General features: G+C 30.4%; 2 protein-coding genes across 3 annotated transcripts in view; one reads left to right on the top strand and one right to left on the bottom strand.

The window, feature by feature from the left end:
• LOC106684619 (serine/threonine-protein kinase NIM1) overlaps positions 1 to 16823 on the bottom strand; it is a gene marked incomplete at its 3' end in the record, with an annotated part of 166384 nt that overhangs the window by 34215 nt on the left and 115346 nt on the right.
• The window catches only part of LOC106684618 (cytosol aminopeptidase), a 51283-nt gene continuing 43980 nt past the window's right edge, over positions 9521 to 16823 (top strand). The window contains exons 1-2 of the mRNA XM_014426802.2: positions 9521 to 9733; positions 16669 to 16784. Of these exons, the coding sequence (XP_014282288.1) occupies positions 9656 to 9733; positions 16669 to 16784 (194 nt within the window). The 5' untranslated portion in view covers positions 9521 to 9655. The remainder of the gene's footprint in view (positions 9734 to 16668; positions 16785 to 16823) is intronic.

Here is a 16823-nt window from a genome sequence, read left to right as displayed (position 1 = left end):
ATATATACAATAAGTAAATGTAATGTTAATTATAATAATGTTATAATACAGGCATGTGAATAATCTACCCATTGGTAGAACACCAATAAATGATTTTTAATCTAATTTTATATCCCTATTGTCGGAATGAAGATGTTCACACGATATGAGAAAAACCATTCACAACTTATTAAAATACTAATTCGCTTTTCTTATTTAGACACCAGGGGGTGTTTTATGACATGATTGAGTAAATAAAATCTTTTATGAGGCTTCAAGTAAATTCATGCAATTTACTTGGACAGTAGATCGATTCAATCCAGAGACATAAACTGGCGGACAAGAAAAAATAATTTAGGATTTTATCTGTTTGATACATCCAATCATCTTTCAATATTTTTTTTTTGCATTAAATTATGGATCTGATGAATGCTATTCTCATCTCATGGAACCAGAACTCCGCAACAAAATTAACTTTTCAATCGGATTTTCATCTTCATCTTTAAAACTACCAACAACACTAGAAAACCTAAGAGAACATCATTTAAAGTAGAGTAAATTTGTTAAAATATTAGAACTCATAGAGCTATTTACGTTAAATAGTTCTTGAGATATATTTTTTTAAAAAACAACATTTCAAAAAGAAATGTATTGAAAGATTAGTAGTAAGTGTATTTATTTTGAGAAATCTATATCTCAAAAACCATCTGACGTACTGGTATCTATAAGCATTCAAATTAATGCTAGTTTAATGGATTGCAAAGTAGTAAATGACGTTTATATTCGTATGGGTAGTAGCTTTCATGACATTTGACTAAATAAATTCACAAAATGTTGATTTCTAGTTGTTCAGACAAAATGTTTGATTTTTGAATAAATATACCTATGGAACCATAAGACGTACATATGGTTTTAAGCACTCAAAATAAATTTAATTTAATTTACAATAAAGTAGTTTATGGCACGTATCTTCCTAGAGGTAGTTTCGAAGTAGTTTTTATGATATTTGCTAATGAATAAACATTTTGCACATGAAAATTTTTTTAGAAAAATTATAAATTAATTTATTTTATCAAATATCATGAAAGCTACTACCCACACGAAGATAAACGTCATAAGTTACTTTATATTCCATTAAACTAGCATTTATTTGAGTGCTAATAGACATCTGTACATTGGACGGTTTTTGAGATATAGATTTCTCAAAATAAATTCACTTACTACTGATCTTCTAGTAGATTTCTTTATGAAATGTATTAGCTATATTTGAAATACTATTGAACCTAAATAGCTCTGTTAGGGCTCATATTTTAGCAAATTTACTCCATTTTGAATGATGTTCTCTTAGGTTTTCTAGAGTTGTGGTAGTTTTAAAGATGAAGATGAAGCTCCGAATGAAAAGTTAATTTTGTTTAACGTTTTTAAACAGCCACCATTTTTTATTCCTCCTACCTATACATGGCTGACTCATCTATGTCGACTTCGATTATACATAGTTTTCATTAAAGTAATAAAACATTGGGGTATAATAACTGACTTTATTCTCCTATTCAGCTCTTGGACTGTTAGCTACGGTCTGGATTACCATTTTTATGTGTCAACATATTTTGTATTTTTTAAAGTTCATTCCGTCTATGTTCTACGGTCTGTTCTGTGACTGGAGTGAAATATAATTTCTCAAATTCTCACTTTTATATTACCAGAAATAATTTTATAATTCTATTTTTTAGGACAATAATTAATAGTTAAACTGGTAAAAGAATTTCTCTCAGGAAGCTTAGTCTACAATAAATGTTCATGTATGAACCTTTATTCCAATGTCATTTGAAATTTTCCTTAATGCATACTAGACAAATAAATCCTGTGACTAACTGATTGAATTTCTCAACAATAGACAGTGGCACATGAAGCAGTAAGTGGACTAAGGACCTGATTAGGGGCACGGTGTCTTAAAGTATTTTAACTTTAAGATTTTGGAAATATTCGAACATTCCTGAGAAACAATTCCTTATTTCCTCCCCTACCAATTGCCCTGCGCCTTATAATGTCTTGTAGTTCAGATTTTTAATTACTCCTATTCTTCCATTATAACTTAATAAGAACCTTTTTTAAATTTTTTTTTTTGGAAAGATGAAACAATGAATTTTGTGTTTCTCATTTAACAACTGTAGTTAAACAGTATTTTGGAACGTTCAAATAATTTTTAGCGAGATCAGTACAAATTTGATACTTCTAGGACTCTATTTAAGAAAACGCTGCAAATAATTTAAAAAAGTTTATGTTTCGAATTAATTACTTATTATAGCAGTAAATAGTTCATAATAATATATTTTATAGATTTGCCCGCTCACACTTCTTTCCTTTGTGGTTTGGGTTCAAAGTCCAAATACAAAAATTACTTGCTGTATCTTCGCGATTATTAGAACAATTAAGATTTTTTTGTTTTCTCATGAGCTTAATTACCTCTTAAATTATAAATGAAATTAATCAATATCTATATAGCCGAATGAAGAATCTAATCGTCCGCCGTTTCGAAAACGTAGGTGAAGAAATCTCAGGATAAACGTCAAGTAATGTGTATAAGTGTTTAGAGCTACGTAACAAGAAACCTAAAACCTCACATTCTGAGGGAGTGTTATTCATTTGTTACGCGGTAGACTACTTCTTAGTGGTAGTGACAATAATTAACTAAAAAAACATACTTTCATATATTGATTTATGGAGTCTTATTATTTCGAATAATCTTTCTAGTGAATAAGCAAATAAATACAAAATATAGGAAAATAATTAATAAGCTAAATTACGACAGAAAACCCCATAAGAGCAGTAATCGATAATACTTTCTATTTTCAATTGTTATAAACTAGATGCTAGTTAAAAATTGACAGAAAATTTAAAACCTCTAATATATGAGCTCATATAACTTTTTTCTCTGCAATTAGAAATGGGACAAAAATTTTCTATTTTTAGCTTCAATAGGATCTACAGATCCACTAAATAAGTATTTGAGTTGTTTATTTCGGGGAAAACATTTTAAAGTTTGTAATTTAAAGTAAATTTATTATTGGGAGTTGAGGGATAAAAACATTACAATATCCCTCACCAGGTACAAACCTGTAACAATTCTGAATAAAGTATTTACATTCCCTAGACGTTGAAGTTTTACAATCCAGTGGCCTTGAGTTGAAATTTTACAAATCAATGTAAGCACTACTAAATAAAAAACATTTTGTTAATTGCAGTAAACGATGGGACAACGGGCCAGAAACGATGTTTTTTAAACTGTAAAATAAACAGTAATACTAATCTTCGCTATACCCAAGTGTGATCCTCTGATGATCCTAATTGTATGGTGCGAAGACTATCAACGCGTATGATAAATGTATCATCAATAGGGTGCGTTATAGTTACGATAAAATATGATTTGGGATCGAGGAAGCAAAGACCTGACAGTGGATAGCGGTAGTGGAGGACGTGGCCCGCTCTTATTCGATATATTGATTCTGATCTCCCGATTGTTCTTTTCACAATCATGGCCGTAGTGGTTACATCGATCATGATGACATTTGTTGTGCATACCTTTGTGTTTGCCTTTCTTTCATGGCTATTACCGCAAATCAACTTCGGCCAATAACCTTTACTACGTTATGCTCCATATTTAACTGGCAAAGGACTAAAATTAGATAAAAGAAATAATCTTATTTTGAAAAATATTCATCTACTATACGTGTGATTAGTTACCTAAAAAAGAATTAATGAACATGTGCTACCCAAGCAAGTAATGGGCCAGCTTAAATGGAGTATGTAACGTACCTTCATGGAACCATTGCTAATCAGGTAAATAAAATAAAATAAAAAGAGAACAAATAAAATAAAACTATATGTCATACTATAAAACATAAGATGACCGTGACCGGGTATTGCGGGAATCCACTGAGGATTTAAATTGAAGGATATCAGAGATGCAGGATGGCGGGATTGGATAACTTGGTGGAGGATGGGAGCAAGAAAACATTTACGACAAAAGGAGGGGTATAGTCACTTCAACTCTTCATACAATCGGATGACAGAGGCGTCCCTGGGGACCCTCTAGATGAATCGTACAAAGCAATTAATTAACCGTTTTAATTTTGCTTCGAGATCCTCAGAGACACCCTAGTAACCCACACATCAATAATCAAAGTGAGGTAATATTAAGGAAGTAACTAGGAGCCTTCGGGTTTACGGGGAATGCCGTGAGCGGGTATTGCGGAAATGCACTGAGGATTTAAATTGAAGGATCAGAGAGTACGATGGACGGCGGGATTGGATAATTTGGTAGAGGCAGTAAGCAAGAAAATATTTACGACGAAAGGGTGTTTAATTTTAATTACATTAATTAAGTAAGTGTTTAATTTAGTTACATTTATATAATTGTTTTTTTATTCATTCTTCATGAGATGGATATTAATTTCCGGAAAGCAGATTAAATGCTAATGCTACAACTTTAAAAAATTGGCCGTTCGTTAATTAGTAGATTGTTCATTGAAAACCTGACACAATAAAGACAGCCAATATCTATACAAAAAGTATGTGTTACGGAATTGAAATCGTAAATTGCTTTTTTATTTTGTCAAGGACTGAAAGGGGGGTTATTTTCTATTGTTACCACAGCTAGAGTGGCAAAGTCGAAATTTATTATATCCATCCACCAGTTATAGGAGTCACTCCCCACTTCTCAGTCCCAGGTGGGATTCACTTGGAAGGAGAGAGAGGTCCTTTGCACCGACACAACACGCTCGGCAATCACGGCTTTGAAACCCTATATTAAATGTGATTACAGAAAAATGGGAAATCTATTTGATTCACGAACATTGTCAAAGCAGACTACACAAAGTAAGCAAAGCTCAAGGCTGATCTGCAATCATTACTAATGTCCCCTACTAGCTCTGAGACCATTTTCAATAATCACTAATTCGAAGTCACTGTTTCCGTTTCCGCCTTTTGCGCTCAGGACAACTTAAGGAATATATCGAACAGAAGCAATTTATGGCATAACTCGGCCGAGATTTTTTCATCATCAAATTTTATAAATAAAATAAGAAATGTAAATTATATCATGACGAGAAAATGGTTTAATTTATTTCGACGAAACTTCATTTCCGTCTACCATATCTATCTATCATTGTCGTCTTGACAAAATGGCAGTGAATCAAAATCCTTGAAAACTGATGGATAAAATATACCGGTAGAATTGGTATTGTGAGGGAAGGAGGCTCTGGGGTGAGTACTGTTGACCTTATCACTGGTGATGTTACAACTATATTCATATAATCGTTAAATGTAATATATATATATATATATATATATATATATGTAATAATTCATATAATCGTTAAATGTTAAAAACTCCTATATTCATATAAAAAATACCATATACCTTAAATATGTAATTTTAAGTTCTTACAACATTTCGTTTTTAAGCTAGGTTGTTCACCCACTTTCATAGACCACTTTTTGAAACTTGGTCATTTCGACTTTAAAGACCATAAAGCATTTATTTCTTTGAAAACCCGAATTCGTAATTTGAACGATCATAATACTTCATATATATAAGTGAAAGTAAGAAACAAATTTATGTATTTAGAATGTTTATATGTTTAATGTAAGGTCTAATTCTATTTTAAGTTCATCAATTTTTATATACAGTCCAAATAATACCTCAACTTCTATTAATGATTGAACTTTTAATATTAGTATTTTATATCCTATGTAATAGAGATTCTAGTTACAATAGGTCACCAAAAATGTATGAAATTAATTTAATTTCATAACAATTTATTTATTTTTTTTAATAATCATCCGAAGGAATCTTTTGATTATTTCAATCAAGTAATAAAGAATGCATCATATGAAATAAAATCAACAGCCTTATTCAAAGAATGTTTATTCTGGTAGGAGCTGAATACATATTTAGGAGTTATATTCAGGTCACAGAGGGTTTGGGGAAATGAAGGGCGGGTTCCTAGCTCACGTACACGTATTAGTATAATGGAGCTCATAAAGGAAATGTGTAGGTTGGCAGTTGCTCAGAATACGTGACGACACTCCAAACACTACTTATTTTGGGAACCAGCTATGTTTTGATTTATGGATTTATGTGGTTTCGATTTCCATCTCACATTCACATGTTGAGTATTGGAGGAGAATGAACACGGTGCGGTGTCCTCAACATGTGAAATATTACTCTTTATTTATTTATTTATTGACATTCAAAACTGTTTAAAAAATACATCAAGCAATTTGAAGTAAGATCATAATGATATGATACAGTATGTAGAGGAACTACCCCGTAGTTGAACTCTAAATATTACTCTTAAGTTTCCATAATACTGACTACTAACTAGTCCTGAAGTACCTACTTCACTAAAACAAAAAACCCTGAAAAAATATAAATTAGAAAAAAATTGTTATCTGTAGAAGCTCTGATACTGTAGGATGGTGATTACGGTTGAAGGTCATTTAAATATTATTCAATGAAATACAAATTTATTTATTTATTTTTTTTATTTCTGACATTTACTCCCTTTTCATCCACAACTTAAAATAATGTCTATTAAGTATTAAAAATCTAATAAGGAATTGTAATAATTATAAATACAATTAATATTTTATCCCTAGTTTCTTTTCTATTTTTGTTGTATTTTGCACACTTCATTTATTTTTTTTTTAAACAAGATAAGAGATGTACTAAACTGTATTTTTTTTTCATACCTCCTGGAGCAAAGAAAAGGCATTTACAAATATATATATATATAATAGAAAGTAAAATAAAAATAAAATAGCCGGTATATATATATATATATACCGGCTATTTTATTTTCTTGAACTAAACTGTAGATAAAATATTAATTTTATAAGAAATATAAATATCTGGTAACACTGGGAGGGTTACACAGATGATTTAATTAAGTGTGATTTTTATGTCTGTATAAAGTTTATTAAATTAGTGTAGTAAAGATTATTTAATTGATTCAATTTAGTAGTTTTATTAAAAGAAATCCGACAGGAATTATTCATGATGAACTAAAAATGTATTTTATTTTCAAATAACTTTTCAGAAACGATAATTAAGGTAGAAGAAGCTTCTAGAAGTTTCTTGATGTTACTTAACGACCTCAAATTCTCTCAGTTAAAGTGCAATAATAAACAAATAATAGTATTGAAATTTGTAAAATAAACTTGTACACAGTCGAATGAAACTTAATCCCATTTTAGTATTTCATAAGAAGCCTTTTGTTATTAAAAAAAAAATTGATTTCATACCAGCGACTATTTGAAATATTACTTCTAACAAAGTATTTATTATAGGTTTTATGTTTGATACTTAATCGATAATAATTGGTTTTAATAAAAGATTTGTTTTACGTAGTTTATCATGTGGTACACCTGCTGTTACTTATAAAGGCAAATCATAACGATTGGCAATAATATAAAAACAAAAATTTCCCTACAATCGAACCTTTATTCAATTATTGGATTACGTAGGCTCTTTAGAAGTGTACAAATTAAAATGTTTCTGATTTGAACTAGTTTTTAAATATTTTAAGTATCTTCCTAGCTAATATGTCTATGAATCGTTAAAACCTTGAATATGTACATTGAAAATTAAGCTTTTTAACCATTGAGTGCCATATTCAGAATTTAACCTCTTATACTTTACTATATACTAGGAGGGAGAAAACTGCTCTGTCTTTATGAAAAGCTTATGCGACGAGAGGAACACTGGTTGGATTATCGTAAAGCGAATGAACGACTGAGGTCCCATCGCACTTTTCTTTCAAAAGCTGAGGAAATGCTTCACCAGATAGACCTACCAACTGATGAAAGACAGAATATAAGCATCTCCTACATGCCAAAGCACGATTCCGCTGAAGTATACGGGCGATTCAAACTGGCATGTGGTCGTGAGCTTAGAGCTGCTGCACTAAAAACAATTTATGAACTATACCCCATAGAGCAATGGCTACACATTTATACCGATGGGTCTGCGTCCGGTATTAACAAGAGAGCTGGAGCAGGTGTATACTCAATTAACTTCCAATTGTCATTTCCCGTTGGAGTGGGATGTGATAATTATGATGCAGAAATGCAGGCTATCTGCTTTGCGATGGAAGCCACTATTGAATGCAATGACAACATGGTAATCTTCAGCGACTCCCAAGCCGTAATACAAAAATTAACAACACCAGGTGCCGCAGAGTCACCCACGGAAGAAAAGTGCAGAAACATGGCTGCTATCATGAAGAAAAGAGGAAGGGCTATAGCCCTGCAGTGGATACCAGGCCATGTTGGCATAGATGGTAATGAGCAAGCTGACAAGTTGGCTAAACTTGGTTGTGCAGAGAACCAGCCTGTTCTACCACTTTCCTACAGAACAGTGAAATCACTAATAAGCGCTTATTATAAGGACAGGACAAGTGCTAGACACAAAGTTCAAGCGGAAGGAAAGAAGTGGGAGAGCCTACTGGATAAGGAAAAAAGAATCCCAGGTAATCTTAGCAGAGCTGAGAGAGTGGCCTGTTTTCGGCTAGTGACAGGACATGATCTGCTCCAAAAACACCTCCATCGAATTGGCATCGTAGATTCCCCGAAATGTCTTCTATGCAACATGGGGGACATGGATGGGGACCATCTTTTGGCGTGTGTTGGTCTGGTGGATGTTGAGCGAGATACGGACGAACTAAGAGGACGAATAAAATTGTATTGGGCTGCGAGAAGGAAAATGGCGTAATAGCCCACTTCCTGTGGCGTAGGGAAAAACAACAAAAAAACTTTATTATATACTGACTAATTATATTTACTCATATATAGTCATTTATAATTGGCCAAAACCCACCAATTTTAATTTCATGGAAGTATTATTCTGAACATTAATTTGAAAATGTTTCATGTTATGAAACGATGATCTGTGCTACCTTTGGACTATGTTTATCAATAAAATTTATTGAAATACTTAATGATGATGTATTGGTTGTACATTTTTGTTACTAAAAATTCTCTATTGAAATTATTAATTTTAGTTAAGTTCTAAATTATATGTATTTATTTTTATTGCAAAATAGATTCTCTGAAGGTAGAACTACACAATGCTTTTTTAAAGGAGCAAATGAATTGTTTTAAATGGATGTAATACCTCACGAAAAATATCCTAACTGTTGATTTTCTTATTTTTATTGCGTCAAATAGTGTTATAAAGGAGGAAATTCCAAAGTAAAATTTCGATAAAAGAGTACTTGCTAATTGCATTATGCAATTCCCAGTTAAGCCGCGAAGGCCATCTAACCAATGAGCTATTACAGACATAATCTTATCCTGTGAGCATTACGATTGAATAAAAAAATAACAATTTAAAGAAAAAAACTGTGTGTTTAATTAAGTTCAAATCTTTAATTAGATTGGGTTGGGATACCCGTAATATATTTATATACATCGGCCAATACCATAGAAACATTATCATGAACGGAGTAAAATTAGGGACGAGCGCGTAGAAATCATGTGATACAATTCTAAATCAAAGATGAAACAAAACACAACTTTTCAGTACACCGATTTGTTACACTAATTATAAATTCAAAAAAATTCCAAATTCTAGTGTATTAATCATTATTCAACACCAGGGGAAGATAATGCCAAAATGATGAATAAGAGCAACTTCCTGAAAAGTCTTCATGTAAGCCCGTGGCTGGAATGTCGGCGAGCTGTTAGTGGAAGGGTAAGTCCTTAAGTATTCAGTATTAAGGAATCCCCATTGGAAATCTCCCTTTTATTGCTAACTAATTATTGCTTTTTGGAATGCTTTTATAAAAGCTAGTTGAATATTTCTGTTGTTTTTGAAACTCTATAAACCTCATATCATTTGTAATGGTTGCTATTGTAGCTAAAAAGTTAAATCAGTTTCATATCATTTATAGCTCATTATGCGTTTTCATTACATCGTAGAATAGAACTAAATTTTTTTGGGAAAACAGAGAAAGTTTTCTTTTTTCGGATTTAATTTATTAATTATCTATTATTTATATTAATTTGTCTATTTGTTCATATATAATTGGAAAATTAACTATTTTAGTCATTTTCTGCAACTGAAATGATTGTTCTTAACCTGCAGAAATATAAGAAAGCCAAGTTATCAGGATTGGTTTAGATCTCTCATCTAAGTTAGTTTCTAAAATAAGAAACCATTCGTGTTTATAAAATAAATTTTTTTTTTATTTTTTTTTGTGTGAGGGTGACCAAAACGTAAGAAATAGTATTTTTTTAAATTAGATAACCATATCATCTATCCACATTATTCAAAATGTTTATTGATAGTATAAACTTTCATGTTTATTTTTGAAAAGATAGTTTACATGTTTCTGCTAGTTTTTAAAATAACTATCGCATTCAATTTGAAATAAAATTAAAAGGAAATGCCTCATTCTTCGTAGAGATAAAGAGACAGCTGAAGCCAAGATGAAGTGAACAGATCACGATTTAAATATATAATTTCTATTTGGATATATCTGCTCAATGCATGGTTCCTAATTGATAACATTACAAAAAGATAACATTAGGAAGGTTAGGTTACCGAAAAATTGAAATCTATCGTTATTAATTAGCTATCTAGATCTGAATTTGGTTCTACAAAATTACGTGAAACTATTTGTATACATAATTCCATTTCTCTATTTAAATCTGGTTATATCGGTAACTCACAGATAAAGATAAAGTCTTTCAGTAGCGATTTTCTGATACTCTGCTACAGATAACCTAATACAACCCCAATCTCAATTCATAAAGGTTATAGATAAATGCTATTGGAAACAGTGACTTCTATCAGAATAATTGGAGGGTGGAAAAGTTAAAATTCGAAATATTAGAGGAGAATTAGTCCAGTAAAGGGAACCCCTTTTTACTAATCTTTAGGCCTAGCAGTTGTTGTCTGTACTAGAATGAAAGTGTCAAGATCCATTTGTTGGGGAGGGCAAGAATTAAATATTAACTGTCCCAAATAGAAATTACACATATAGAAACATATCACAGCCCCTAGGTTAGATCAGAGATATTTTTTTCTACTTTTTGACTTTTATTTTTGACCTTGATTCAGACATAAAAATAATTTAGAATAATGAAATTTTATTATATAAAATTGAGTAAAATACTGTTATAAAATACTATTGACATTTATTCATAAAGAGGGAGGGAGGTGAAAAAAGTGACACAAAAATAAAACTTACATCCCTCTCTATCTCTGTGGCAAACATTCGAAAATTCAAACATCTTGTTCATGAATGAAACTCTACTAAAACTCCCTATAAAATATATCTAGAACTTGTAACAATAAAGTTAAAGATAGAAATACTGTTCATAAAAAAGGGATTTTAGAACAAAAAATTCGAGCAACGAGTTTTATTACTTTTTTTATTTTCCAATGATGTTTTATAGAACTAGTAAAAAGAAAAGGAAGAATTGAAATGGAAAACGTTTAAACTAAGAATATTACTCTTAATTTACAAAGCATTAAATTAATAAAAACAAGAATATAATTACATAAACAATAAAATTTATTTTGTAATCAAATCATACAAAATAATAATTATTTATTTTTATTTACTGACCAATTAAGAAACACAATAACTGATATACATAATAATACTGCACATTTTTATTTCAATTAATGTCATGAATATGCAGATTTTGACCCGCGGTATAAAATGTTTTGAGCTGTAAGATGTTTAGAGACCTCTTTGTGTAAACAATTGAGGCTAATCTCGGAGGTTCAATGGCACTAAAGGGATCAGAGCTGGGCAAAAAATAGTACTATATAAAACTATCACTAAATTGTTCTTCTGGATACAATTTTTAATTTTAACAGTTTATTAATTAATTTTTATGAATGGAATTATGAACCGTAAACAGTAATGAGGCGTTCGATGGTAAAACATAGTAACTGACAAAATGAAAACTTTTACAATGCTAAAATGTTTATTGCAATGTTTTGCTTTACTTTCAACTTTTACCATAACATATTCTCTTAACAAACAAAATTTCCTGAAGATTAATTCGACAATTTATGAAATCAACCTTTAAAACGTCTTTGATGGCTCATTAAAAACCTCAACTCATAATAAAATTCAGTTACTATGTTTTAATGACCGAAAAGCTGAAATAAACATTGCAACCATGACGATGTAGTTATAGTTTTATCTACTTATAACAATTTTTATAGTTAAAATATTTTAAAAATAAGCTCAAAATAGAGTCACAGTTTGAAGAGACCTTGGTTATTCTTAAAACATTTTATTATCAGATTATGAAAAGAAAATTTTTGTTAAATGCTTGACTTATAGGGAATGTGGTGGCTGATTGTGTACTTGGGCGGGCCAAAGGTGCAATATGTTTACTTTAAATATTATAAGTAATATTATTACTTTAAAATTAGTCAGTTTTATTTTTTTATTTTTTTTTTATTTTATTTTTTCCAAATAATCAGGTTTGATGTTTGTTAATCAGGATATGTCTCTGACGACATAAAAGCTTGCAAAACTCAACTTTTTTTTTAATATTAACTATGATCTTAGAATACCTATACGTACGTCACTTAATAGATACGCCAGCAGTCGTGGTTCTAATTAATTACAATTTATTTACAAATAATAAAATAAAAACCAAAAACAGTTAGTCAAAGTGTGTGGCGAAAATTGGCCGTAAATTTTATATGTTATTCGTGACGATGGCCTCCTATCGAATTTTATTTCAATAATTCAACCCACCGGCATAAATTCACAGTTCTCACGAAGACATTGAGCTATGCAAATGCCCTTATTATATTTCAGATTCTGTAATGAAGGCAATGTATCAAGTATTTCGGTAGCGTATTTAAGTAAAAACCAAATTTTCGTTAGCAAATACTTAAATACGAAACCAATATGTATATGATATATTTCTGGATAGTTTGAGATTTAAAAAGTAACTTAGAAGAATCACTACAGTCCAAGAGCCCGAAAGGAGAAAAAAGTCAGTTATTTCACCCCAATTTGTTATTACTTTAATGAAAACTACGTAGTCAAAATTAATGAGTCTGCCAACCTTATTTAGAGATAAATAAAAAATGGTGGAAGTTGCAAAACATATTAAAAAAAAGTTTTAAAACTATCTACAACACTATAAAAACTTGATAAATAAATTTTCACAAAAAAAAATTAAGAAGAGTAAATTTTATGAAATATGAGCCCAAATGGCTATTTAGTTTCAATAGTTTCCGAGGTATACTTTTCTATCTAATTTTCATAAAAAATGAACTGATAAATCAGTGATTACTGAATTTTTTTTTGTAAATCTATACCTCAGGAATCATTAGAGGTTTAGTTGTCTACTAACATGTAATGCAATGTTTCATGTTCCATCTTCGTAGATGTAGTAGTTAAAAATGTAGTAGAAAAAATGATATTTATAACAAAATTCATAAACAAAACTACTTTAAAGTACATTTAACTAGCTTTAATTTGAGTTTTCACATACATCTCTACATCTAATAATTCCTGAGATAAATTAAAAAATATATCCGAACTACTAGTCAATATTTTGTGAAATTATTTAGTCAAATATCATGAAAATTACTACTCCTTTAATACACAATCCTAGACGTCATAAACTACTTAATAGTACATTTGACTAGCTTTAATTTGAATGCTAATCAACATCAATTCCTCTAGTGATTCGAGAGATACGAATTTCCCAAAATAAATTCACTAACCACTAATTTTTTACTACTACTATTATGAAATATTGTTTTTTTAAAAAACTGTATCTCGGGAACTATTAGTCATTGATCATTGAACGTAAAGAAATATAAGGCTCATATTTTAGCAAATTCACGTTTCTTTAAATGATGCTATTAGGTTTCTTTAGTTTTTTTGTAGTTTTCATAATATAGTCATTCCGAATGAAACAGCTTATGGGCTCATATTTCAAATAATTTGCTGTACTTTAAATGATGTTAATTTTTCCAGTATTGTAGCTAGTTTTAATGATATGGAGATTAGAATGAAATTTTTTATTTTAATGTTTTGAAACAGTCACCATTTTGTATCCCTCTCTAACTATAGTTGGCAGGCTAATAACTCTTATAGTAATTGTACAACCGCTTCTTTTTCTTCCGGGCTCTTGGGATTTTAGGTTGGTAAAATTAATATTTTATTTATAATAGAACATTTTATATTCTAATATTTTCTTGCAGTGTTTTAATGATAGGATAATTATTAAAAAAATGCAATCACATTGATAAACAAACATTCTCCTACCGAAGCCAGTAATGATGAAGTTTAGTACAAATTTTATGATATAGTGATATAATATAAACTGCCTTGGCACGAGTTAGTAATATTATTAGAAGATGCCAAGGAATAAGCTGGATCTGACTAATAAATTTTCTAGTCCCAAAAAGTCTTTTCTGTAGCATACTTGAATATCATTGGATTTACAAATACGAATTTTGGTGTAAGCTAGATGACAGAACAGTAAAATTAATGTAAGATCTTATCGCCTAGCAGAATGCGATTTAGACCATGAACTAGTAATCGCAAAACTTCCAAAAAAAGCTTAGTATGAACATGAAAAATAAGACATTTATGTTAGTAAAATTTTAAATTAAATCGAAAACCTATTAACTAGAAATAAATATCTGCTTAAGTCAAGAACAAATTTTAAGCATTAGAATCATAGTAAAGATATTGAAAAGTTATGGGTAGGAGATAGGAATTTTTTTTCTGAATTAAAAAAATATGCTTCTAAAACGAAGAGAGAGGGGGTGATTAAAACCGTCCTTTGGACGGGACCTCTTCCTAGTTTTGAAATATAATTCATCATTTATTGTCAATTTAATAATATTTGTACGTCATTTTGAAGTCATTTTTTCACAAATAATTATTTAAAGCGATTGTTATTGTTCGTTAAGTTGATAATGAAAGACAATGCATCATCACATTTGTGGTTCGATTTCCTTCCCTCCTGTAAGGGATGAAGAAAAATAAATCTTTAATGTTGTTTTCCCGGTAGAGCCCTCTCATTAATTGTTGGCAGACTATTAAAGCAAACGGGTCCCAGTACATATCGTTAAGATAACTGCCCTTGTAAACAACCACCTACCAAGATCAATAAAACATGAAGGTGATTAAATACTCTTTATTTATTTTGATTGCTGGCTTTTGTTACATAAATTAAATCAAATAAGTTAGATTTTACAACTTAAACAGTTAAAACAGCACTAAGGTTATTAATCCTAATAACCTATAAATCACTTATTTTCTCATAAAAAACTTTATCAAAGTAAGAATGGCTAAGTCGAATTATCTTTTGAGTTGTAAATGATATGACTATAATTAACCAATAAATTGAAAAAAAATGTGAAACTGTACCAAATAGTAGTATGATTTGATAATATTTTACTGTTGGATCCAAAGGGGTAGCATAGACTACTCTCTATCAAAGGGAAAGTGAAACCAAAAAGACAGGAGTTGAAAACTACAACAGGGCCTGGAGGGCTGTGACATTTATTTCTGTGGTGGTCCCACGAAATGAAATATTGACCACCCCACCTATAAATAGGGAATGGGGGTTATAAAAAAAGTTCACGCTGGGGTTGACAGGATTTTCCGCCATTGCAATCTCAATTAAAACAGAAGGCAAACTCAACTAAAGATAATTGGCTCATGCTCCTGCTCCTGTACGCCTCTTGATAAGGCCCGCTTTTCCACTTTTCCTGGCTGCTTATCCTCTCCATTGCACTCCTTCCAAAGAGGTTGTATTTGGGATACTACTAGTTTACATTATTAAAAATTGGACATTTTTTATGTTCTGTGGAAATATGTCGTTTAAAGCAAAAATCAAACCCTTGGATTTCTACTTTCAAATGAGTTTTTCGTTTTGAAATGTGAAAATTAATTTAATAAACCCATTTAACAAAAAGAAAACTATTTTAAAAGTATAAAACTAAGGAATTTGATAAACCACTTTTAGAGCGGTATATACCAAATACAAGTAGGTGATCACCCAGAAAAATAATAATCTGGCCTACTGCGGCTCTATTTCTTTCAGTCTACTTTTTAAAACTCGTATTTACCCTTTCAAGTATCTATTTAAAAGATGTAGCTAAAAAATAAATTAAACAATGTTTAAATTTCTTCTCTATTCAGCAGAAATAAATATAACATAAACTTTTCTGAGGTTTCCTATAAAAAAGATAAAAGGAGAGTTGTCAGTATCTGGTCCATGTACACGTTTATGTTCTTCTTCCTCGCTAATTAAAGACTATTGCGAATGCTAATTAAGTTTACAGGGGAGTCAACACATCATCACTTAGCCCTTCCCTTATGTCTCCTTTAGTTCTCTTGTAATTTGGTAATTATTTCGCACGAGTTGCTCTCTAGTTACCAGAAGAAACTCTAGATGAAATACTGAAATATTAGACTGCTTTCAATATTAATATTTTTTTTCAATATTAACTCAAAATATGTAGTCCCACTTGGTTAAAGAGGGCTTTATGAACTAGCTGTCACTTCGGAAAGCATTGTTTTTTATTACAATAATGATCTATAGTCTTTAAATTATTTTAATACAAATGAGTAAAATAATTTTCCATAATTTCATATTTTTTTTTTTTTAAATAAATAGAAAGGTCTGGTGTTAGGAGCCTACGAAACATGTAATGAAGGGGAGTATAGATTGACTCCTGAAGGAGAGAAGTTGGACACTCAGCTACAAGGAAAACTGTCCTGCCTATTGAAAGAGTGAGTAAGAACATCATCATAACAAAATAAATATATATA

The sequence above is a fragment of the Halyomorpha halys genome, unplaced genomic scaffold (genome assembly GCF_000696795.3).
Source record: "Halyomorpha halys isolate HHAL.00 unplaced genomic scaffold, Hhal_1.1 Scaffold595.1, whole genome shotgun sequence".
In the NCBI taxonomy this organism is placed as follows: Eukaryota; Metazoa; Arthropoda; class Insecta; order Hemiptera; family Pentatomidae; genus Halyomorpha; species Halyomorpha halys.
This window is presented reverse-complemented; position numbering and strand designations above follow the sequence as displayed.